This window comes from Mercenaria mercenaria, chromosome 6 (assembly GCF_021730395.1).
Source record: "Mercenaria mercenaria strain notata chromosome 6, MADL_Memer_1, whole genome shotgun sequence".
Taxonomy (NCBI): Eukaryota; Metazoa; Mollusca; class Bivalvia; order Venerida; family Veneridae; genus Mercenaria; species Mercenaria mercenaria.
Genome location: NC_069366.1, coordinates 21,869,760 through 21,896,026, shown reverse-complemented (window position 1 = coordinate 21,896,026; position 26,267 = coordinate 21,869,760). Strand labels below are relative to the sequence as shown.

The 26,267-nt window shown below is 35.8% G+C and overlaps 1 protein-coding gene across 1 annotated transcript; it reads left to right on the top strand.

The window, feature by feature from the left end:
* Positions 1 to 25,365, top strand: LOC123549442 (uncharacterized). Its single transcript, XM_053545378.1, has 12 exons — positions 1 to 69; positions 3,579 to 3,723; positions 4,222 to 4,308; positions 9,465 to 9,644; positions 11,443 to 11,880; positions 14,167 to 14,296; positions 15,337 to 15,422; positions 17,142 to 17,334; positions 19,235 to 19,350; positions 22,268 to 22,345; positions 23,401 to 23,473; positions 24,960 to 25,365. Exons 4-12 carry the CDS (start codon positions 9,518 to 9,520, stop codon positions 25,171 to 25,173), a joined length of 1,455 nt encoding a protein of 484 aa, XP_053401353.1. The 5' UTR covers positions 1 to 69; positions 3,579 to 3,723; positions 4,222 to 4,308; positions 9,465 to 9,517; the 3' UTR covers positions 25,174 to 25,365.
* Positions 25,366 to 26,267: the final 902 nt, after the last annotated feature.

Sequence of the window (26,267 nt, the reverse complement as noted above, 5' to 3'; positions counted from 1 at the left end):
TGGCGTTGTTTCGGATATAGCCATTCGTGGGCGACCAAACTACAAGTCTTGCACTTGCCTCTTATAATAGTAAAGACCTACACTTTATTTATTTAAAGTTGGATGTAATATAACAAATTAGCTTCAGCTTATGTAGTTTTACTACTGGTTTCAACCACAGACACTTGGAGTTTTAGCCTTATTTATTTGGCTTATTGGGATGACTTATTTTATTATCTGTTATTTTATAGTTGTCATCCCACTAAGCTTTACCCATATCTGCAGTTTACTGTTAGGAAAACGAAGACGTTAAAAAATAAAAAAAAGTCATGAAATACTGGTCAGTCTTACTTGCTCCAATAAATGAAACATTTATATTTATGTAGAAACTTCAAATGGGTTGAATATAACCTGTAATTTTTAAAAAAAAAAAGAGACCTATATCTTGGGAAATATATGTAAACAGGTGCGAGGAGATATCTACATTGACACTGTTTTCAATACACAGCGAACTGCCGATGACACTAAATTGCAAAATCAAAACACAAAATATACATTCAAAAAATGTCAGTGGTCCAATTTTATGCTTTAATATCAACATAAATTCATTATCAGAGATGTAATTGTTACAAATACATTGTACATATACCAGAAAATGTTTCCAATGGATTTCATTGGGGATTTCCTAACAGAAATATATATGCAGAATAAGTTTGGATGTGACCAGGGTTCAAATTTAGACAAGCATACAAGCTAAATGCTACTGGAATTTTGAAATAGCTAGTGGGTTTGAAATGTTCTAGCTAATTTCAGCTAGTCAATTATATAACAAGCAAATGTCTTCAGAGGTTTAATAAAGTTTAATTGTTTTGAAAGTACACATTTTTCTTCATGAAAGGAATGTTATCATTTATGTTTATGATATTTTCTTGTTCAACAAAAAATGGCACAAGCTATTTTAAGCTAATAGAAAACATTTTTGTTTGTGACTGGCTACTAACATGTCTAACAGAGATCAATCAATAGGTTTTGGCCAGTAAAATATTATTATAGTAATAAAATATTATTAACTTTAGCCGGTAGCTTTTCATTTTAGCTAGTGATCAAAAAGGGCACTAGCTAATTTCAGCTAGTACAAACTATTGTTAAATTTGACCCCTGGTGACTGGACAGTGACAGTCAAAAGTTACCATGCTGCTCCAAAACGTCCTATTATTTGAACTATTGGAGTTCAGGCCACTAGCCTTACTCATTTGGCTTATCGGGATGACTTATTTTATGATCTAATATCTTATAGTTGTCATCCCTCTAAGCCTTACCCGTATCTGCATTTTACTGTTAGGAAAACAAAGGCATTAAAAATCCAAAATATTAAGTCATAAAATACTGGTCAAACTTACTTGCTCCAATAAATTAAACATTAATATTCATGTAGAAACTTCAAATGGGTTGAATATAACTCATAATTTTAAAAAAGAGACATAAATCTTCGGAAATATGTGTAAACAGGTGCATGGAGAAATCTACCCTGACACCGCTTTCAGTACACAGTAGACTACCAATGACACTAGATTGCAGAAACAAAACACAAAATATACATTCAAAAAATGTCAGAGAGGCAATTTTAGGCTTTCATGTCAACATAAATAAATTATCAAAGATGTAATCGTTACAAATACATTGTACATATACCAGAAGAAAACGTTCCCAATGGATTTCACTGGAGATTTCATAACAGAAATATGCAGATTAAGTTTGGACGTGACGGAACATCGACAGTCAAAAGTTATCAGGCTGTCCCGTCACATCCTATTATTTGGACTATCAGGCCCCAACCCCTCTCCGTCCCCGCCAAGTATCAGCCAATATTTTTAGTTTTTTAAAACACACTGAGCACATGTTTCAAAAATTGAATGTGTTTTGTTACAAATTCAACATGTTTTAAGAATTACCATGTACTATCAATACAATATAGTGATTATATAGAATACATCCTGGAATCCCAAACTGATCAAATAGATTTACGGTACCCTCAAACAGGTTAAAACTTTCCCCGCAAGAAATTACTTTCCCTCACAAAAAAATGCAAAACAGGATCCACAGGGTATTTCTCCACTGTTAGAGAATGGTAAAGTCCACACAGATAGTAAGGATAAAGCTGATGTATTAAATCACCAGTTCCAATAAGTATTTACACCAGTGTCACCTCTAAAAATAGGTCAACTGTGTAAAATGAAAGTCCAAACTATCTTTAGCAGTACCCCAAAGTTTAAAGTGTTAATATCCGATAATACCTAAAGTCACTGTTGATATTAAAGGTGTCCAAAAATTACTGTCAACTCTAAAAACCGACAAAGCTTGTGGCCCTGATGATTTGAAACCAATTGTCCTTAAAAATGTGTGTGTCCAAATTGCTCTTCTAGTTACAAAGTTATTTAAAGAATTACTTGACACTGGTACCAGGCCAGCCGACTGGTCCAAAGCAAACATCACTCCGCTTTTTAAAAAGGGGGATAAAGGAAATCCTGCCAGCTATTGGCCGATTTCTTTAACGTGTGATCTTTGTAAATTACTAGAGCACATTGTTGCATCCAATATTGCAAGGCATTTCCAGGCCAACAATATTCTTTATGATTTACAGCACAGTTTTAGGGGAAAAAGGTCATGGGAACACAGCTCCTAGAACTAGTTGAAGACCTATCAAGAAATTAATCCAAGGTCACCAAACAGATTGAGTACTATTGGACTTCTCAAAAGCTTCCAATAAGGTCAGCCATCTTAAGCGTCTTTTTAAACTTCATCTACATGGCGTCCAGGGCAACACTTTGCAATGGGTCAAATCCTTCTAGATAGGTTGGCACCACTCAGTCTTAGTTGATGGGGAAACATCAGATGAAGTCCCAGTAACATCCAGAGTACCTCAAGGTTTTCTCCTAGGCCCCTTCTCTTTCTGTTATACATAAATAACCTGCCTGAAAATATAGTTTCACATGTCCGGTTATTTGCTGATGACACTGCTGTTTACATCACCATCAAAAACTCTTCTCATGAAAATATTCTTCAACAAGATCTGGACAGGTTACAGGTCTGGGAGAGCAAATGGGACATGGAGTTTAACCCCTCAAAATGTACAGTGATAAACATCACTAGGTCAAAAAACCCATTCAGGTCCAAAGTTAAAGTTAACATTTTTGATAAAGTCAGATGTCTCTGTTACTATCAAAGCTATTGACTTGAAACTTAAATTAGTATTTAATATCAAAGTCTACACCAGGAGAAACAATGCCCATAACTTTGATTTGAATTTTGACAGAGTTATGACCCTTTATAACTTAGAATTTTTTGGTTAAGTTTTATAAAGTTTTTACTGGCAAAGCTCTAATTCAGAGTCAAGCACTGAAAAAAGTCGAGTGTGCTGTCTTATGGACAGCTCTTGTTGTTGTTCATTTCTACTGTTGAAGTCTTTCTTTGCATTTAAAATTGAAATATACTATATGGGCCAATGTTTAATGAAACAATGTATATTTCTTATTTGTCTCCAAAGTTTTGGAGGGTTATATATGTATTTGATTATGTACAATATTTGATTGAAATTTCAGGAGTCTTGTGATTACTGCTTTCACAACAGCTATGCATTCAAGACTCTGGATATTAATGATGTTAAGGACGTCTTACCCCTTCGAAAACTATGCTTCAAATCCCTGTCAAAGTATAGCAGTTTGTTCCCCGCAGAACAGCTATGTTGTAAGTATAACATTAATTGTTGCCTTGATTTTACACTGACCTAAGACTACCATTTTACAAGTTTTCTGAATAAGCACTTAAATATTGGAATATAATTCACTTAAATATGATTCGCATCTTTACAAAATTTTAGTTTAGTCAATTAAGGTAAGGTCTGCAAGAAGAAAAATTCATAGTCATGTTGAGTAAGACTGTAACGATATATTGAAATTTACTTTTTTATCATGTTAAATTAGACTGGTGATACGCATATAGGCCTGTTTCACGATACAGTTAAAGATAGAAGTATTGAATGAAAACAATCTTACAATCATTGTTAAAGATAGTAACTAAACAAATTTATCATTTATAAAACTTTCTTTAACTTCAAAGCAAAATTTCAAGTACTTTAAAGATTTTTGACTAATGAAGGGTTACTATTTGATGTGTTGTATGAAAAAATCACAACCTGCTTTTCTTGTGTATTTTATTTCAGTTTATTATTTCACACATTTTCAGATCTTCCTATAGAAATATTAGAAGATTTCAAGTGGTATTTGAGTGTTCATGACCTTTTGAAATACAGCACTGTTTTCGAACAAGCAGGTAACTAGTTTTTGAACAAGGATGAATGATAGTTAAAGTTCATACAGAGTAAGCAATATTGTGTTATTGATGAAAAGATTTAGCTTTACTATACAGTGTTGTCAGAGCTGTTCTACATGTTCAGGTGTCATGTACATGTAATGTCCACATCTTTGTTAAAGTTTTGATGCACTTTCTCTGTTATTACTTGATAGATTTACTCAAGGGGGGTATTCGATCTACTCCTTACCACCAAAACAAAATGGCGGCCAAAACTGAAAATGTGAGTTTTTCGTACTTTTTATCTTTTTCAAGGATTTCTAGACCATGACACATGGCTATCAACCTGCTCCACTGTTTTCTCTATCTATCGGTACCTTTAACATTGGAAACAGTGCTGTATTTTGTCTGGAATGCTGGTCATGGGATTTGAATCGATGGAAAATCCTTCGGTAAACACGGGATAAGGAATAGTGCGATTAGCAAAATGGTCTTTTTTCCTTATAATTCAAATAGTTGTGAGCTATTTTTCTGATTAGAAGAAAAAATTCAATATATATTTCCATCATGGTTAGTCTGGAGCCGATTAAAAGTCGTAATTTTAAATTACACAGTTTTTTGTCTGATGGTAAGGAACAATGTACGAAAATAAGAGGATAAGGTGCAGTTCACTTCTTCAGGCTACTTTTTTCTTCGCTCTTTTCAGAGACAATCAAGTAAAAGTCTGTTACAATAATATTTTGGTGATCATTTATAACTATCTCTTGCTTAATGTAGTAAGATTTAAAAGGTATCCGCCTGTCTATCAGACACGTGATGTACTGAAAGCCAAATGTTTAGCAAGTATTTAATATAGTATCCCTCGCCAACATTTAAGTATCTATAAATTTCTATTTGGTATAGCGCCAAAGTCGTTAATAACAAGCAATTGCCTTACAAAAATGTTGAAATATTGTTTTTTTTGTCTTAAGAAACCATTAAAAGTTAAACCTACTTAAATACAAAGTGTTCTACTAAAGATAGTGAAAAATCAGCAACACCACTTAACTTGTTTAGGTGTTATGCATTGTTGAAGTATACCGCTCTTCTTTGTAATTTTGCGTTAAGATACATACGTTATGCGACATTTAGGCGCACTAATTCACGACTTTATTGATACATAAAGACAAGAAATTATTCGTGGCTGAAGCTATAACTATGTATATGACTTTTCATAATTATGGTTAACTCTTACATTATAAGTTAACGTTGGCTCAGACTTATTAAGAATATTACCTCGCAAGTTCGCTAGTAGATTATTGAACAGACATTTAACTGTTACAAAACATATTTAAACATTGACAAAAGGCAAATCGCAAACATAATTAGCTCATAAAATCATAGATATACTCTTACGATGCCATTAACATATACATTTGGAAGAGCAATTTGAATATTTTATGTGTCCTGCTTGTATCTTAAGCTGCACTACAAAAGTAACGTAAGTATCATTGCACTGAAATACCTGGGTATGAGAAAAGATACATTCAAGTAATGGCTTAATATGTGGCAAATATGATTGTTATTTACCAACATTATGTATCTTTTACCACGAATTTAAGTTCATTTGATTATCAAGCTTTTCTTGGAAACATTTATGTCAATCAACAATAACACGTATCAAACTTGTCAAAACATAAAACATGCAACTTTAATTAATTTAATTAATTTAATTTTTCAATAATGCTTTTAACAACAAATATTGTGGTTATACCTTTGTAGTAAAACCGTTGACATATAATTAGCATAATCTTATGCACAATATGACTTTACAATCTTGGTTACCATCTGATCAGAAATATGCTGATGGTAACGTATGTATCCCAAGTTAAGGATAACGAATAAATTCATTTTCGGGCATCAAAGTTCGTGTTCAAGATTGCCATCAAATTGAAGCCAACCATTGTAAATCAAAAGCACAAATACTTATTTATTCAAATCAATTATTTCTTACGATTGTCAAATTAATTATTCGTATAGACAGCTTTGATAATCTCGTTCTCTTGTATATTTATAAGGTGACAGCCCTTATAACAAGTGCTTTTGTCATTGGATCCATGAATCACACAACATTAAGCTGTATAAAATGAAATGCACGAAGAAAAAGTACTTATTCAAATATTGAAAATTAAATGTAATCACAAGTCACCGTGTCAGAACTTTTCCAAAAAATGAAGAAAAGATAATTTTATTTGAGTACAACCTCATTCATGAACCAAGCACCAACACAAACCGACAATTCTACATATAAAATTTCATTCAGAGAGTTAACAGTTCTATTAAGTCTGTCTTTACTGTAAAGACTTTTTCAAATATATCATCAGTCTTGTAAAAAATATTTCAAGATATATCACGGTTGGAACAAAATTTTATGCCCTTTTACTTGCAGATTTTTACCTTAACAGTAATTCAAGGAAGCTCTTTTACCTTTTAGTTACCAGTTCTACGGCAGCGATTCGTTTTAAGGTATCGATTTTAATAGAAACGAAAACAAAGTAATATAAGGTGACATACGTTCTTAGTAAAAACTACAAACACTATGTTTTCGGTTAAGCCTGCGCTTTAACAAGCAAAGCCTATTCAACAAACTAAGAAACAGACTCTCGAAACTCCGAAAGAAACATGGTACATTTTCACAGGGAATGTATAATGTCATATTATGACATTATACATTTCTTGTGAAAAAGTACTGTTTTTTTTTTTCGAAGTCTCAAAGTCTGTTTCTCATTTTGTTTTTCTTATTCTCTCTCCTCCCTTTTCTGTTTGCCCAAGGATTTAATTAGCACGGGGTTAATAGTTTCACTGTCTGATTCTCTCTTTTTAAAGGATTGCACTGCCTTTAGCCTTCTCACGTTCACGATACACCTTTCAGACTTCAGCCCTCGATTTTATAATAATGTTAACCTGATGTGCAACCCGCCACAAGTCAACAGTGAGTTATTATTACTGATATACGCACACATACACCAATAACATATGTATTGATACATACGTTACCGATCACTGTGCTATGGGTACCACGGGTATGCTGTTTCCATTCATTTTGTAACTAAAAAATGTCAAACATGTATCTTTATGACATACGACCAATTCTGTAAACAAAACCTTTTTAACAAGAAATTAATATTAAAGCATATATTTTCAGATTTTAAAAATAGAATTTGCATGACATGTTTTAAACAAAAATAGTGATAAAAACAAAACTTTTCAGCAAATTATTTAATGCCTGAGCGTTTTATCTTGGAACCTTGACTTCAAAAAATAAAAGAAGCCTCATGTTGTATAAAATGGACTGTCAGTAAGAATACAAGTATGAAAGGATACAACGTTACCATACGTAACGTATGTATCAATAGTTTGTACGTGTTTATGGCGTACTTAATATTTATAACAACATAAATATAACTGAAACAAAAATGTAATTGTCATATAATCACAAATAGGTTTTACTTTGAGATATATCAAATTAGCTTCCTATTTAAACCGAAAATTACCAGCGGAGCCCATTGAACATTTTCAGAAAAAGAAAACACGTCTTCAAGGACAAATATGCAACTTTAAATGTGTGAAATCTGCATCTTATGACGTAGACGATACAAACTGATGACACTGTCAATTAAAACTGAGTGACACTTAATTGTTTATGTTATTTTAGTAACGTTTGTATCGATCACATATCATTTTGCCATTTCTTATGCCATTTAAATTAAGAAGGACCTCTGCTTCATAATAGATTTATTGAAAATGCATGCACTGTTTTGGCATGAAAAAACTACTCTTAGTTCAACATGAATTGCTGTGATTTTCAATGTCTTAGAATCAAGGTAACGTTTGTATCATCGAAAGTGGAATCTTTACATAAGGAAAGTTTATGTGAAAAATATATCACTACTAAGTATATCTTGTATCAAATGTTATAACATGTAATTGAAACAAAACTAGAAATAACCTTTAAAGACACCAAAACGCTATTCTTTGTATGTCAAGCTCATATATTCATAGTATGATAGATCCATAACCTAAGTATTCCTTCATCGGCGTCATATCTGTTTTATTGTTTAGGAATCGTAAAAACACAAACATACACATTATGATGCAGTTATTAATAATTAGGGAATATGTATTCTTTGCATTTACTAAAAAATCCGTCATTAACTATAAAAGCGGTCAAGCGTTGTGAATTTTTGTATAAAAATTGCGCATGGCGTCAGTAACGTATGTATTATTTTAAATTGTCTTTAGTACATTTTTTTGGATTATGGATCTGATAAATCCAGTTGACATTAGGTAACAAGTATAAACACATATTCATTGGCATTATAGTATGTTTAATTTGCTTCTGGAGCCTATTTTTAAACGAGCACGATAAGGAACACTCGATTGTTCGTCATTAACGACTTTTAACGATAGGAGGGTTTACACTATGGTTCACCTACAGTATTAGTGTAGTTTAACAGCCAGGATCATGATTCAGACCTCTTTAATTATTACATGGTAGAGAAATGGCAATTGGTTATTTCAGAAACGATGTGAGAAAACTGTAAAATCCGTTTGAAAAATTGCACTGCACCTTATCCTCTAATTTTCGCACACTATTCCTTACCATCGGACAAAAATTGTGTTTTTGTGAAAATACGAACAATGATCTGCTCAAAACTAACAGTATTAGATAAGTATGTGGAAATATTCCTTCAAATCAGAAAAATAGCTTACAACCTTCGGTATATTAGGTAAAAAAGACCATTTTTGCAAGTCGCACTATTCCTTATCCCGTGTTTACCGGAGGATTTTCCATCGATTCAAATCTCATGACCAGCATTCCAGACAAACTAAAGTGCTGTTTCCAAAGTGAAAGGTACCGGTAGATAGAGAAAACAGTGGAGCAGGTTGATAGACATGTGTTATTGTCTAGATATCCTTGAAAAAGCGAAAAAGTAAGAAAAACTCACGTTTTCAGTTTTGGCCGCCATTTTTTTTCCATGGTAAGGAGTAGATCGAATACCCCCCTTGTTACTTCAAACTTTGAATATTTGCTTTTTATATTATCCACAGTGTATGACATGACCAGTATTTGGTGAATTATATGCTTCCAAAGGATGTTACAGATTTTATCATTTATTATATTTCCATTATTAAAGGCATTAATACTAGCAGCGTATGGGAGAAGCACTTCTTGAAGCGATATGGGCAAATGTCACTAAGAAAACAGTATTTTGAATGGACAGAACGCCATGTGTCGCTTGAAAATTGCCATACTTACCAAGCACAATTCTTGCAAAAGCATTGTAGTGAGCTGTCCTCATTGTTATGGGATATTGGTAAGTGTGCTGGGTCAGTGTAGAGAAATGTTTGTTGTCTTTAACCCTTACCCTGCTAAATTTCTAAAATGGACTGATCCATCATTCACTTAGAGCAGTACCACTTATTATTCGAAGGGGTGTTCACTGAAAATCTACTGACTGAATAGCGAACAGTGCAGACCATGATCAGCCTGCGCAGATGCCATGACAACTGAAAGGAAAATTTTTAAGAATCTTCTCAGAAACTGTTAGCTGGATTTCAAAAATATTTTGTAGAAATGATCTCTTGGTAGCCCTCTACCAAATTGTTTAAGCTGTTCTTTTTCGGTAAAAAACATGGCCGCCAGGGGGTGGGCCTAATTTTCCCTCAATGGCTGTATTGTAAATTTCAAAAATCTTCTTCAAAACCACTGGGCAGATTTACACCAAACTTTATAGAAATTATCTTCGGGTGGCTCACTTTCAGAATTGCCCAAAGAATTAAAATCTATTCAGAACTGTAGTTGCCATGGCAACTGAAAGAAAAATATTTTGTAAAAATGATCTCTAGGTGACTTTCTACCAAAATTACTTAAGCCATTCTATTTCGTTAAAAAACATAGCCAGGGGTGGGGCTTATTTTCCCTCAATGGCTATATTGTAAATTTCAAAAATGTTCTCCTCTGAAACCTGAAGACCTAGAGCTTAGATACCGGTATTTGATATGTGGCATTGTCTAGCGGACTTTTACAAAGATTGTTCAAGTTATGATTCCAGGGTCAGTATTGGGCTCGGCCCGTGGTCCCTTGAATTTACATAGAGTTCTATAGGAAAAACATAAAAAAATGTTCTTCTCTGAAACCGAGAGGCACAGAGCCTAGATATTTTACATGTGGCATTGTCTAGTGGCCCTTTACCTTTTATTGTTCAAACAGGGTCCATTTAAAGCCCCGCCCTGGGAAAAAATACTTAAAAAATTATCTGATCATATTTCCTGTTTACTTATAATTACCTGATAACCCCAAGTAATTAGGGGTCACTTGACTATGACCTTGACTTACTGATCTACTTTCTTGTTTTATAAGATACAACCTTGAAATTTGGATGAAATACTAGTATACAGTTTTGCACACTGATCTTTGAGTTTCAGTGACTATGAATGTGACCTACTGACCTACTTTCTTAATATTTTAGCATCAGTTTGACATTTGAAACATGTAGCTCATATTACTCAGGTGAGCGATTCAGGGTCATCATGACCCTCTTGTTATTCATTTTTCCTTACCAATTTAAAAATAGAATAACATTTAAATCTTTGAAATACAGATATTAGCATTTGAAAGCATTTACCAATTATAGATTTTCTAGACATTTTCAAACTTCATAATGTCTTCATGAATTATATGATATATAGTTATGACTTATGTACATTGTTATTATGTTGCCCTATTACTTGGATAATGTCGTATTGGCATGCAGTATGTTTTGTGAAAAATTTCCCTTGGCGGGGAACATTGGTAACTATGTTACAAATTCTTGTTTGTTAAGTTTTTGTATGTGAAGTTGTATCTCAGTACCCATTGAAGGGAATGAATTGAAACTTCACACACTTGTTCACTATGATAAGCTGACATACATGGAACAGGTTCCATAACTCTATTTTGCATTTATAAAAACGTGTTTTTTTCATATTCATTCAATTAACTTTCTTCAGTGACAAGCTGTTGAATACTAGTTGAGCGTTGCTGTCGTCCAACAGCTTTTGGTTATTATTCAAAGATTCCTAGTAATTTCATTTATTGGTGAAGAATTTAAAGTCGTGTTTTCCCTTTTTCAGAGTCTGATTGCAAGTGCCAGCAGAATCTGCGTTTATCTCTCCACTTTACTCCAAGTTTAGTCTTTCGGTGGCGACGTTTTACAGAACCGACCAATATACAGATAACACAGATGATTGTAGAAAATGTGCAACATTTAGACATAATAACAAAAGAAAGAGCATTTGATTATCAGGAAGTTGCCTTTTACAGGTCTTTTAAAAATTTGAAAAGCGTTTATTTTAGAAATATCGGATTTCTAAGCATGTTTTTTTGCTATAAAGGAGGGTGTACAGATAAACAAGAAGAAAATCAAGTAGAGAGACCGTATAAAAATAATTTACTGATAAGCGTGAAGGCTTCCCTTGGAGATGGGGATATAAAGTTTCTTACCAGTGACAAGTTTTCTGAAAGTGGCATAAAAAGGTTAAACATCTTTACACATGAATGGATGCATCCAGGTTTGTTATTATCTCATATGATTTCTTTTTAAAAAAACTTGCAAGGTATTGTCATCATCTGCTTCAGTTTTTTTTGTTGAGGTCCACCTTTTTTTCAAAAACTGTAACAGCTATAGCTTTGAAACTTTGCACACTTGATTATTATCAGTAGGTGACTATTGAATCCAAGAACTATAACTCTGATAAGAATTTTGACAGAATTATGGCCCTTATTGTACTAGAAAATTTGATTTTCTTGGGTTACTATTTTGGTTTAGATCCACTTTCCCCCCCCCAAACTATAAGTGCTACAGCTTTGAAACTTTGCACATTTGTTTATCATCATTAGATGAGTAAGTAGACCAAGAACCATATCTCTAACCTGCATTTTGTCAGTCTTTTCTTGCATATTGTCCAGCACTTTTAGACGAGCAATGGCATCTGCAGGCAGTGTTCTTGTTTAGCATACTGTTTATGTAACAAGCATTCCCATGATTGTTTATCAGAAAATATGTGTTTGTATTATATATTTATATAAATTCTTGAAAAAAGCTTTTATTTCTCAAGTGAAAAAAGGTAGAAAGCAAATACTGTAATGTACTATGTTGAAATGCAATCAAATATGTGTCTGTCCGGGATTCTTTCATCATAATTCTGACTCGGTTCTGTAAAAGTCCATACCAAAAAAAAACCTGAAGGGAGCGTTGTCTTAGTGGTAAAGATATTAGCCTCTTAGCCTGTCGTCTTGAGGTTTGTGGGTTTGAGCCAAACTGGGGTCACAACCACACAGTACAATACAGGATATATTTGAATTCATGCCCAGTACATTTATTTCTTTTTAAAAGATTTGATTTTTGCTTTTACTGTGATTGTGTTAATGATACTTTTTTTAACATCAAATTAATGTTTTGTTTGTTTGTTTTGGGTTTAACGCCATTTTTTGACAGTATTTCAGTCATGTAACGGCGGGCAGTTAACCTAACCAGTGTTCCTGGATTCTAAACCAGAACAAACCTGTTCTCCGCAAGTAACTGCCAACTTCCCCACATGAATCAGAGGTGGAGGACTAATGATTTCAGACACAGTGTTGTTTATCAAATAGTCACGGAGAACATACGCCCCGCCCGAGGATGGAACTCATGACCCCGTGATCCGTAGACAACGCTCTACCTACTGAGCTAAGCGGGCGGGCCGACTCAATGAGATGAAAGACAGATTTTATTGTAAAAGATCTATGCATGTTTTAGTATATGTAAAGACATACATTTTCCGATGTCTGACAACATACTGACAAAAAGTTAAACATTTGGGTAAATATTTGTTCAGTGACAATTTAAGGTTAAAAGGTAGGACTGGAGCAGGTCTTTAACAAGAAATTATATGTACTACCAATATGTATTTTATTGCATTATATAAATATTAGCAATTATGTCAGTAAGGTCTTGAAGTGTAGATTTTAGAAATATTAAAGATCAGTTTAAGTAATATTGATAATTATAATGTCACAATTGTTATGGCTAAATCAGTAATCAAGCTATTAAAGCAAATGTAAAATTTATACTTGAAATACAATTAGTATTTTTAGGGCCTCCGTGTCTCCTCACTGTAATTGTGGATTTGAAATTTTGCTTGGGTTGTAGAAAACTTTCAGAGAGGAATCCTTCCAGCTGGCTTATTGAAGGTTGTTGGTTCTACCTATTGCCCACCCATTCCTGAAATAATGCCAGGAGGGGCACTTTGGGGTCTTCATTTGCCTGGAATGTTTCCATATGACCTAAATTGTGTAGACCTGACGTGAAAATACAACAATAATACCAAATGAGCCATGCCATGGGAAAACCAACATAGTGGGTTTGCGACCAGGATGGATCCAGACCAGCCTGCGCATCTGCGCAGTCTGGTCAGGATCCATGCTGTTTGCTATTAGTTTCTCTAATTCAGTTAGGTTTGTAAGCGAACAGCATGAATCCTGACCAGACTGCAGGCTGGTCTGGACCCATGCTGGTCGCAAACCCACTATGTTGGTTTTCTCATGGCACGGCTCAAATATCAAACCAACAGCTGTTAACACATTACATCTAAATTTGAATAAAAGCTTTGACTTTGAAAAACTTATAGCCTTCAAATGGTAAAAAGACAATGAGCGGTTTTAAGGAAGAGGAAAGTATGAGACTGTACTTAGTATGCAGTTACTTATGTACACCTAGTGTTTGAAACATTGTTATTGTTGTTGCTTATTTAATAATGCAGTGGTTGTTGAAACAATCGGTGGAACTGAAATATTAACAATGAGGTTTTGTTTTGCAGGTTATCAGTTATCTGGTAAAGGCTGGTGTGACACAGCACTGAGAATGTTGACTCATTTAACAGTGTGTGGAGAGATACTAACAGCGAGTCTAGTAAATGAACTAATTTGTGGCTTATTTGTGGTGTTCAAGTAAGTTACCATTCTAACTTTCATATTTCACATAAAGTGGAAGTTAAGATTTGTGTCACTAAAAAACTTTCAGATAATTATCTTGAAGGTGATATTGTTAATACAGACAAAGCACCAATATAGACATTGACCTGCCCGCTTAATAGGGAGAGCGCTATCTCTGAATCATGGGTTTGTGAGTTCCATCCTCAGGCAGGCCGTATGTTCTCCGTGACAGTTTGATAAGAGACATTGTGTCTGAAATCATTTGTCCTCCACCTCTGTTTCAAGTGTGAAAGTTGGCAGTTACTTGTGGAGAACAGGTTTGTACTGGTACAGAATCCAGGAACACTGGTTAGGTTAACTGCCCGCCGTTACATAACTGAAATACTGTTGAAAAATGGCGTTAAACCCAAAACAAGCAAACAAATGTAGATGTTGTATGCAGCATATAATTTTTAGAAGTGATGTTATCAAAAGATTATTTTTTTGTTCAAGATGTGGGTGAAAATGGTCCTGTACACAATCAAGACAATATTTCTACTATGATGATCTGATCATCCTTTCAGACACTGTGACCTAGCATATTGGAGTCTGCTCAGATATTCTTGACTAATCAGAAATTATGTCTTTTTATGATTGATGATGAATTTATAATGATGATGAATTTATAAGGCAGCAAATAATTCCACTTTGAGTTTATTAAGCAAAAGGTTTAATATTTTGGGAATAAATTGCAAAGGAACAAATTTTAAGTAATTAACCTATGTAACTGTAAGTATCACCACCCTACTGAAATATTCTTAGGACTCCTCAACCTAAGAAATCGGCCAGGGGATGGGAAAGTGGTGGGGTGGAGATTTTCAGTGGGAAAAATTCCCTGTTACACCATTTCTAACTTAATTGTCTCAAAATTAAGATCATTTTGAAAGAGTTAATTATGTCAATATTCTATACATGTGAGTTCTCAGCAGCTCTATGACTGATTTAATAAACTGAAAACAGGAAAATCTTAGTTTCATTCTTTTCATCCTTCATACTTACTTTAAATTCTATTTCAGGGATCCTTTGAGAGAACCAATGAAATATCTTTGTCTGGGATTTAATGGGAGGATAAGATTACAATTTGATGTTCATAATTTTTCAGGTAAATAATATTGCGTAATACTATATATTAGCAAAAAGTCTGAAAGGCGAAAAGGATATGATAATAGTATTCATGTATGGTTTGTGCATGTGTCTGTATGTGCATGCGTTTGTCACACTTTTTAGCTCACCTGAGCACAAAGAGCTCAAGTTTCATATTGCGACTGGTCATTGTCCGGCATCCATTGGCAGGTGTCGTGCATCAACATTTGCCTTGTGAACACTCAAGAGGCCACAGTAACTGTTGTGACCCAATCTTTATGAAACTTGGTCAGAATGTTTGTCTTGATGATCTTATGTCAAGTTCGAATCTGGGTCATGTGGGTCAAAAACTAGGTCAGTCGGCCAGATCAAATGAAAAACCCTCTAGAGGCCACAGTTGTGAGTGACTAAATTCTTATGAAACTTGGTCAGAATGTTTGTGTTGATGATCTCTAGGTCAAGAATGAACCTGGTTCATGTAGGGTCAAAAACTAGGTCACCAGGTCAAATCAATGGAAAAGCTTGTGAACACTCTGAGGCCACAGTTGTGACTCAGTCTTTATGAAACTTGGTCAGAATGTTTGTCTTGATGATCTCTGGGTCAGATTTGTAACTGGGTCATGCGGGGTCAAAAACTAGGTCAGTAGGCCAGATCAAAGGAAAATCTAGTTAACACTCTAGAGACTGCAATTTAAGTTCGAAACTCAGGAGAATTTCTCAAAATGTTTTTCTTGATGATCTCTAGGTCAAGGTTGAATCTGGGTCATGTGGTGTCAAAAACTAGGTCACCTGGTCAAATCAATGGAAAAGCTTGTGAACACTATAGAGGCCACAGTTGTAACCCAATCTTTATGAAACTGGGTAAGAATGTTTGTCTTGATGATCTCTAGGTCAAGTTCGAAACTGGGTCATGTGGGGTTAAAAACTAGGTCAGTAGGCCAGATCAAAGGAAAAGCTTGTGAACACTTTCAATCTTTATGAAATTTGGTCAGAATGTTTGTCTTCATGATCTCTAGGTCAAGTTCAGAACTGAGTCATGTGAGGTCAAAAACTAGGTCAGTAGGCTAGATCCAAGGAAAATCTTGAAAATTGGTCGGAATATTTGTCTCTATGAAATGACACTAGGTCATGTTTACACTGTTATGGTGTGTTACTCAGGTGAGCGACCTAGGGCCATCTTTGCCCTCTTGTTTCTTCAGATCATATCTGCAAAACTATTTAGGTTTTGTTATCCTCAGCAGAAGGCAAAGGAATACACACTAAAATGTATAGTTCTGGCATTGTCTGTCTGCAAGGAGCCATATGTATGAGGTAGTTTGGAGTATATAGATAAAACTTGGTAGAAATATTAACTGCTATAGGGAAATGCCAGCCTGCAAAGTCCAGATGACTTGTTCTGCCATGTAAGTTGAGAGTTAAATAAGGTATAGATCCAACATGCCTCTGATTGATTCAGTCCATAAACCTATGCAATCCCAAGTGTCAGGCTGGTAAATCTAAGCAACCTGATTGGTCCAGTCCATAAATCTATGCAATTTGATTGGTCCAGCCCACATATCTAGAAAACTTGATTGTTTCAGCATGTGAGTCTATGTTTCTATTGGTGTATTCACGAGTTCTTTAACTATTTAATCTTTTGATAGGATTTCTAGAGGTTCTTGTGACATTTTCACGGAAATGTTCGCTTGCAGACAATCTACCAAGAGCGGTTATATTATTCAGAATTTTAACTCTGCAGGTCAGACATATGCTGTTGAAGAATTTGAAATATTGCATACTGAGATAGAGGAGGAAGATGAGGTCTCTATGTTGGTGCAGTTTTTACAATGCAATAGAAGCTTATCTCATTTGTATTTCAATGATACATCAATAACCTTACCTCAAGGCAGCAGTGCAGTTCTTGACAGTTTGGCTGATTTTATTGTTAAAAGGTATGTTTACAATGGTTCTGTCAGGCAACATTTGAGATAGGGTAGTACAGCGGAGTTCTTTGAGGCAAAATTTGACTAGTGAATAGACTAGTGCAGCAGAGTGGGTTCTGCCGGGCAACATCTAAGGTAAGGTAGTACAGTTGAGCAGGAAAGTGCTGCATTTGAGATAGGGTAGTATAGCAGTTGATGCTGCATTTCAGATAGGGTAGTATAGCAGAGGATGCTGCATTTGAGATAGGGTAGTGTAGCGGAGGGTGCTGCATTTGAGATTGGGTAGTATAGCAGAGGGTGCTGCATTTGAGATAAGGTAGTATAGTGGAGGGTGCTGCATTTGAGAAAGGGTAATATAGCAGAGGGTGCTGCATTTGAGAAAGGGTAATATAGCAGAGGGTGCTGCATTTGAGATAAGGTAGTATAGTGGAGGGTACTGAATTTGAGAAAGGGTAATATAGCAGAGGGTGCTGCATTTGAGATAGGGTAGTTTAGCAGAGGGTGCTGCATTTGAGTTAGGGTAGTATAGCAGAGGTTGCTGCATTTGAGATAGGGTAGTATAGGGAGGGTGCTGCATTTGAGATAGGGTAGTGTAGCAAAGAATGCTGCATTTGAGATTGAATATTACAGTGGAGGATGCTGTGTAGCGGAGGATGCTGTATTTGGGATTGGGTAGTATAGTGAGGGTGCTGCATTTGAGATAGGGTAGTGTAGCGGAGGGTGCTGCATTTGAGATAGGGTAGTGTAGCGGAGGATGCTGCATTTGAGATAGGGCAGTGTAGCGGAGGAGGATGCATTTGAGATAGGGCAGTGTAGTGGAGGAGGATGCATTTGAGATAGGGTAGTTTAACCGAGGGTGCTGCATTTGAAACGTGGTAGTATAGCAGGAAGTGCTGCATTTGAGATTGGGTAGTATAGCAGAAAGTGCTGCATTTGAGATAGGGTAGTGTAGCGGAGAATGCTGCATTTGAGGTATGCTGCATTTGAAATAGGGTAGTGTAGTGAAGGGTGCTGCATTTGTGATAGGGTAGTGTAGTGGAGGAGGATGCATTTGAGATAGGGTAGTGAGGAGGATGCATTTGAGATAGGGTAGTTTAACCGAGGGTGCTGCATTTGAAACTGGGTAGTATAGCAGGAAGTGCTGCATTTGAGATAGGGTAGTATAGCAGAAAGTGCTGCATTTGAGATAGGGTAGTGTAGCGGAGAATGCTGCATTTGAGATATGCTGCATTTGAAATAGGGTAGTGTAGTGAAGGGTGCTGCATTTGTGATAGGGTAGTGTAGCGGAGGGTGCTGCATTTGAGATAGGGTAGTGTAGCAGAGGGTGGTGCATTTGAGATAGGGTAGTGTAGCAGAGGGTGCTGCATTTGAGATAGGGTAGTGTAGCGGAGGATGCTGCATTTGAGATATGCTTCATTTGAAATAGGGTAGTGTAGTGAAGGGTGTTTCATTTAAGATAGGGCAGTGTAGCGGAGGGTGCTGCATTTGAGATAGGGTAGTGTAGCAGAGGGTGGTGCATTTGAGCTAGGGTAGTGTAGTGGAGGATGCTGCATTTGAGATAGGGTAGTTTAGCTGAGGGTGCTGCATTTGAAACTGGGTAGTATAGCAGAAAGAGCTGCATCTGAGATAGGGTAGTATAGTGGGGGATGCTTTGTTTGAGATAGGGTAAATACTTGTATCTCCACTATGCAATTAATAATGATTATGATAGTGTTATTTTTGAGTTAAGCTTGTAACAAAGTCTAAAAAAAGAACAAAATTTAACTTTGTGATTTCTTCTAAATTTTGCAAGTATATGTTAATGGAGATATTCACTGCACAGTTGTTACTTTAAATTACTCGACCAAACATTCAATTTACCTAACATGTTTATGAATTGTCTGCTAATATATATTTGTTCATATTTTAGCAATTTACGAGTCCTTGCAACACCAGTTGTGCATGGATTTGATTTTGATGTTTACAAGATATTAAGTAATGCACCAGAGATGACCTACCTAAAGGTACTAGGACCTGGAACAATTGGTAATTATGTCTCCCCCAGGAGACATATTGTTTTTGCCCTGTCCGTCCGTCCATCCGTCCGTCCGTACGTCACACTTCATTTCCGAGCAGTAACTGGAGAACCATTTGACCTAGAACCTTCAAACTTCATAGGGTTGTAGGGCTGCTGGAGTAGACGATCCCTATTGTTTTTGGGGTCACTCCGTCAAAGGTCAAGGTCACAGGGGCCTGAACATTGAAAACCATTTCCGATCAATAACTAGAGAACCACTTGACCCAGAATGTTGAAACTTCACAGGATGATTGGTCATAAGGAGTAGATGACCCCTATTGTTTTTGGGGTCACTCCGTCAAAGGTCAAGGTCACAGGGGGCCTGAACATTGAAAACCATTTCCAATCAATAGCTAGAGAACCACTTGACCCAGAATGTTGAAACTTCACAGGATGATTGGTCATAAAGAGTAGATGACCCCTATTGATTTTGGGGTCACTCCATCAAAGGTCAAGGTCACAGGGGCCTGAACATGGAAAACCATTTCCGATCAATAACTAGAGAACCACTTGACCCAGAATGTTGAAACTTCACAGGATGATTGGTCATAAGGAGTAGATGACCCCTATTGATTTTGGGGTCACTCCATCAGAGGTCAAGGTCACAGGGGCCTGAACATGGAAAACCATTTCCGATCAATAACTTGAGAACCACTTGACCCAGAATGTTGAAACTTCACAGGATGATTGGTCATAAGGAGTAGATGACCCCTATTGTTTTTGGGGTCACTCCGTCAAAGGTCAAGGTCACAGGGGGCCTGAACATTGAAAACCATTTCCAATCAATAGCTAGAGAACCACTTGACCCAGAATGTTGAAACTTCACAGGATGATTGGTCATAAAGAGTAGATGACCCCTATTGATTTTGGGGTCACTCCATCAAAGGTCAAGGTCACAGGGGCCTGAACATGGAAAACCATTTCCGATCAATAACTAGAGAACCACTTGACCCAGAATGTTGAAACTTCATAGGATGATTGTACATGCAAAGTAGATGACCCCTATCGATTTTGGGGTCACTCCATTAAAGGTCAAGGTCACAGGGGCCTGACCATTGAAAACCATTTCCAGTCAGTAACTTGAGAACCACTTGACCCAGAATGTTGAAACTTAATAGGATGATTGGTCATGCAGAGTAGATGACCCCTTACGATTTTGGGGTCACTCTGTGAAAGGTCAAGGTCACAGGGGCCTGAACATTGAAAACCATTTCTGGTCAGTAACTTGAAAACCACTTGACCCAGAATGATGAAATTTCATAGGATGATTGGTCATGCAGAGTAGATGACCCCTGTTGTTTTTGGGGTCACTCCATTAAAGGTCAAGGTCACAGGGGCCTGAACATTGATAACCAGTTCCGATCAATAACTTGAGAACCATTTGACCCAGAATGTTGAAACTTTATAGGATGATTGAACATGCAGAGTAGATGACCCCTGTTGATTTTGGGGTCAGTCTATTAAAGGTCAAGGTCACAGTGGCCTGTTCATGTAAAATCATTTTTTGGAAATAACTTGAGAACCACTTGACCTACAATGTTGAAACTTAATAGGATGATTGGACATGCAGAGTAAATGACCCCTATTTATTTTGAGGTCACTTGATCAAAGGTCAAGGCCACAGAAGCCTGGACAGTGACTTGAGAACCACTAGGCCAAGAGTGTTGAAATTTAGCGGGATGACTGGACATGCCAAGTAGATAATCCCTATTGCAGCCAACCATCAGTGTCTCTTTGACTTTCGCTCCTGACCCCTTTTGACTTCTTGCCTATAGGACTTTGCATTGGGGGAGACATGCGCATTTTTACAAAAGCATTTTCTAGTTTTATTACTATGTTTGATTTTACAAATAATCAAGGCCTTTGAGTGGTTTATCATGTAATTTACCATGGTTCAGAGTTCAGATGCATAGGAATTGAACCATGAGGGCGTCAGCCCCATTGGTTAAATACTGAAGCATCTGAACGATAAACTGTGCTAAATTACAGGATAAATCACAAAAAGTCCTTGATTGATTTCATTCTGACATGCTCATTGACATATTTTGATAATATTGTGCTGGACTTCATTTACCCGAGGAGTAATATACTGGATGTCATGTGGCAATTTGACATCATAATGCTCTCTTACTGGTCCATTCATGAGACATAAATGGTGGACTTAGCTATATCTTTAGAGTACAAGAGAAATGTGAAGAATTTGCAGAATTTTGTTGCTGTGGCAACAGAGGTGGTTTTGCAAAAATTGCTGAAAAATATGACAAAAATAGGAGCAAATTGGGATCAGGTATCAAACTTTAAAAGAACATGATATTTTCTTATGCAACCTGAGACCTTGTCTATCCATTCACCAGTCACAAAAGATAGATGCTGCATTAACTTTAAAATTACATTAGAAGATTTTTTTGAAACCTGTTTTATAGGTTGTGTGCTATCTGGAGATCTGTAGTAATCACAGGAAATCAAAACTTGATGGAAAAGTAGTCTCAAATTTGTTTCTAATGTCATATTATAAAATATTGACCTTTAGCCTGCTGGCGGCAAGTGATTCTACCTTTGCGACCAGTGCAGACCAAGATCAGCCTGCACATCTGTGCAGGCTAGTCATGGACTGCTCTGTTCACTATCCAGTCAGTAAATTTTCAGTTGACACTCCTCCGTATAATAAATGGTATTGCTCAAATTGACTAATGGACCAGTCCATTTCAGGAATTTTGCAAGCTAAGGGTTAACTTAATGGCACGCTGGTCGGTAGTACAGACTAATAGTCATTGATACTTTTTACCTTGGGGAAAACAGTTTTTACTTTTGACTAGCAAACCAATCAGTAAATATGTACAAATGCATCCGAATAAGCTTTGAATTGAATAATTCTACTGTTTTCAGAACATATGCAAGACTTCATAGCAATTGTTGGAAGCCACAAATACATAAGTACAATGTCTTTACAGGAAATTGTTTTGGGTAAGTAAGTTCCTTTGAAAATTTCTCCTATAAAATGTTTCTTCTATAAAATGTTTTTGCAGGGAGTTCTTGAAATATATATGAGCAACGACATAGAAAACCAAGATAGTGGCTTTGCAGCCAGCATGGATCCAGACTAGCCTGCGCATCTGTGCAGGCTGGTCTGGATCCATGCTGTTTGCTAACAGTTTCTCTGACATCTGCGCAGGCTGTTCTGGATCCATGCTGGTCGCAAAGCCACTGTGTTGTTTTCTCATGGTGCTGCTCATATGGTAACACATCTAGTATTCAGTGAAATTTCATAAAGTGATAATCTAATATTCCAGTGATAAAATATCAAATATATGAGACAGTAATGTATTTTAAAATAAATTTTACATTTAAAAGATGTGAAATAAATAGAAATTGTTCTTTTATATGTATAAGAAAAGAAGTATCTTTCAGTCATGAACACAAGTTCTAATAGATTCTAACTCCTGGTTATGCCACTTATGAATTTTATTCTTGTCTTGTAAGGTTTAATGTTGCACCACACAATTATAGGTCATACGGCGACTTTCCAGCTTTGATGGTGGAGGAAGACTTCAGGTACCCCTATGTGCATTATTTCATCACAGGGGGGAATCTGGGTAGAACCACCAACCTCCCGTAAGCCAGCTGGATGACTTCCTCACATTAAGAATTCAACACCTCAAGTGAGGCTCAAATCCACATTGGTGAGGGGCAAGGGATTGCATCTGGTGTTCAGCTAGCAAAATATATTTTAAACTGTCACTGAAACATACAAATATAGTCTGTATTTTACAAGAGAAAAAATGATTAAATCAGGATAAAATGCTTTCACTATGAAAAGTTTTCTTGAAACATTTATATCAGAAGTTACCCTTTCTGTATTCAAAGGGTTTTCTTGATTTGACAGTTACACATGCAAGATGTCATATTCAGTAGTTGGCGTGAGGTTTTATGCCATGTTGAGTTTTGGACATATTTTCAATTCTTCAGGAACATTGTAATAAAGCTGAATAGAAGAAAAGTTGTTGTCATATACATTACAGGTGAAGCAGGCAAAGATCTTCTCGCTGTGATAATGACATCTGAGAATTCCAGTCTGAGCAACCTTGACCTTAGGTATATTTGTTTGTTTTTTTTTTCTTGTAAAAGTAACCATATACAGTTGACCTTCGTTAACTCGAACCCGTCTTGACCGACAAAATTTGTTCGAATTATCGGTAGTTCGAGTCATCGAACAATATATATTATAAAGGAATTTGGTCGGGACCTGACACTGGGTTCGAGTGAAGGATGGTGTTTGAATTATCTGAGTTTGAGCGAACAAAGTTGACTGTAGTGTCCTTGTTTACCAGGAATGGATAGAACAATTTGTTTCCAGATGAGTAGAAAGCATGTGTTATGTATTTTTAAAAGTTTTTTAGGTTGAAACCGTGAAGCAGTTAAAACCTATTATAACCGTATTCTGGATACTGCAAGAATTCAATAATGACAGTTTTCACCGAAGCAGATTAATCCGCTGTTCTATTTCCGCACTACTTTAATTGATTATTTACGAGTATACAGACCGCTTATGTCTCTACATAATTTCTATGTAAAAGTTCCTGGTCAGGTTTAACAATAATTTCAATGCACATGATAAGAGAAAATATATCAAATTAAACATCTTTGAAAAACCCTGATCGCAAGCATTCTAATGGTGTACAACTTTGTAAAATGGAAAGCAAGACTATGACACACTTGCAGTTTAAAAATAGCAAATTCTGTAGATTTTAGCGTAAAGTAACGTTTACATCTTTCAAACTGTTAAAGGCACTGACCTCCAGATTTTGGCTAAAAAATATCTTTCATATCTTTCTATCAAAATGAAGTTTTGTCATATTATGAATATGAGTTATTTTAAAAATGCCAAATCAAGGAAAAAAGATGACCGCGGAAATCGAACCCGGACCGTCGCGACGATAAAAAAGTTTTCTGGCTTTCGTTACCAATAAAACTATAGGCTGTAGTGTTTAACACATGTTAAATATAAATATTTATAATCAAGTAATCCAGTAAACTCCAAGTAAACGCTTTTTGATTTTCATTGTAAAAAGTAGTAAAACAACTAATTCTCATGTGTTTCCATTACATATAGTCTGCCAGTAATTAAAAGTTTCAAAGCATTCTTAAGAAGTCTAGCATTTATTTCCAGATGTCTGAAAATCTTGTTCTTGTTTTTTGTTGTCGAACGATCTGGAGGCCAGTGCCTTCAACGGTTAAATTTAAATATCTAATATTTCTATTATCTGTATTCTGTTTGTGAATATTTGTGTTTTTAATGAAACAGACACTGTATTTCTCATTGGTATCATTATAGTAAATTTTAATTAAGCCGATACAGGGTTGCCTTACTCAGCTTGTCAGTGTGTTTCAAGCACTTGATGGTTTTAATCAGAGCAGAATTTAAAGTATATAATGTAACATGGATGCTTTGAATGTTATTCTGTTTCATGGAAGTGACTTGAACTGTTACAGCGGAGTGGTTTATTGCACATCAAATGCAGGTTTCAACCTTTCTGTGTTGTCAGCGCTTTGATTTTGTGTGTGTGTGTGTGTTTTACAGATTCTGTGGCATTCAAGGGGAAGATTTTATAGCAGCTGCGAAGACTGCCAGTGAATCCTGTTGCAGACATAAACTACATATCTTGGATATAAGCATGAACAGGGTAAACAGACAACAGCAGACGACAATCAAGAGGCTTTATAAAAATCTAACTGACATTTTAATGGTTGACATTCCTGACAGACCTCAGATGGAGTTTGTTGCACAAATGTAAACTTGTGTTAAATGTGTTATACAACAGTACTGCTAGTGGCATGATTAAATTTTATGAAGATTAAGAAACAAGACTGATTGACACAGGTTATTTTAATGAAAAACATGGTTTATGGGCCAGGTATTAAATACCTAATTTGATATGGTAGCACAAAGCTGTTTATATCATACAAAATACAGTAGATCTTGGATATATCATAGTTTGTTATATTACATTTCAAAACCCAGAAGCCTCCATAGAGAGCCTCATCTAATTGATTTTAAGGTTTGGTATAAATTTGATCAATAGATATAGTGGGCTCAGCCACTTTTACCTTTATATATGAACCTGAATTTTGGAACAGTTTCTCTAAAATGTTCTATGAGCTACCCTATTTACTCTACTAATAAAATTTAAATTGTTACAATCTGTCACAAAACACAGCTCAAGAGCATGCCTTGACTTTCCCCTATACTTATACACCCGTTTGAAAAACAGGACGTATTATGGGAAAGCCCCAGGGGGGGGGGGGGGGGGGGGGGGGCAGCGTCCACAGACTGTCCGGAGCATATCTTCTTCATGCATGGAGGGATTTTGATGAAACATGGCACAATTGTTCACCATCATGAGACAGAGTTTTTTATGTGGACTTAGAGTTGTTTTTTTTTTAAGATTAACTTCCCTTAGTTGTTACTACAAATAACTTATATTGTAACTTTTTTTATAATTGACTAGGGAAAAACCAGGACCACTTTTCTGTGGTACAACATAGATGCTACTTTCAAATTTTAGGTGTATTTTAAGGAATCTCTACCTGGTAAGGAGATTTTTTGTGGACTTAGAAAAACAAAAGAATTACAATAATTACTAAAAAAAAACATTGTAAACAACCAGGAAATTAAAATTCCAAATACAGGTGCTAGTGTAAAGAAATTTGCTGTGATGGGCGTATATTGTGACATTCTGTCACTCTTGTTTGTATATAGTTGAAACTTGAAATTTCAAAGCAGGGCTTATTTTCCCTTTATTGCTATGAGGAAAACTTAGAAAAGTTAGAAATGATTCTTAGACGTGTCTGTACCAAACTTGCCCAAGCCATCACAGTGGATAAAATA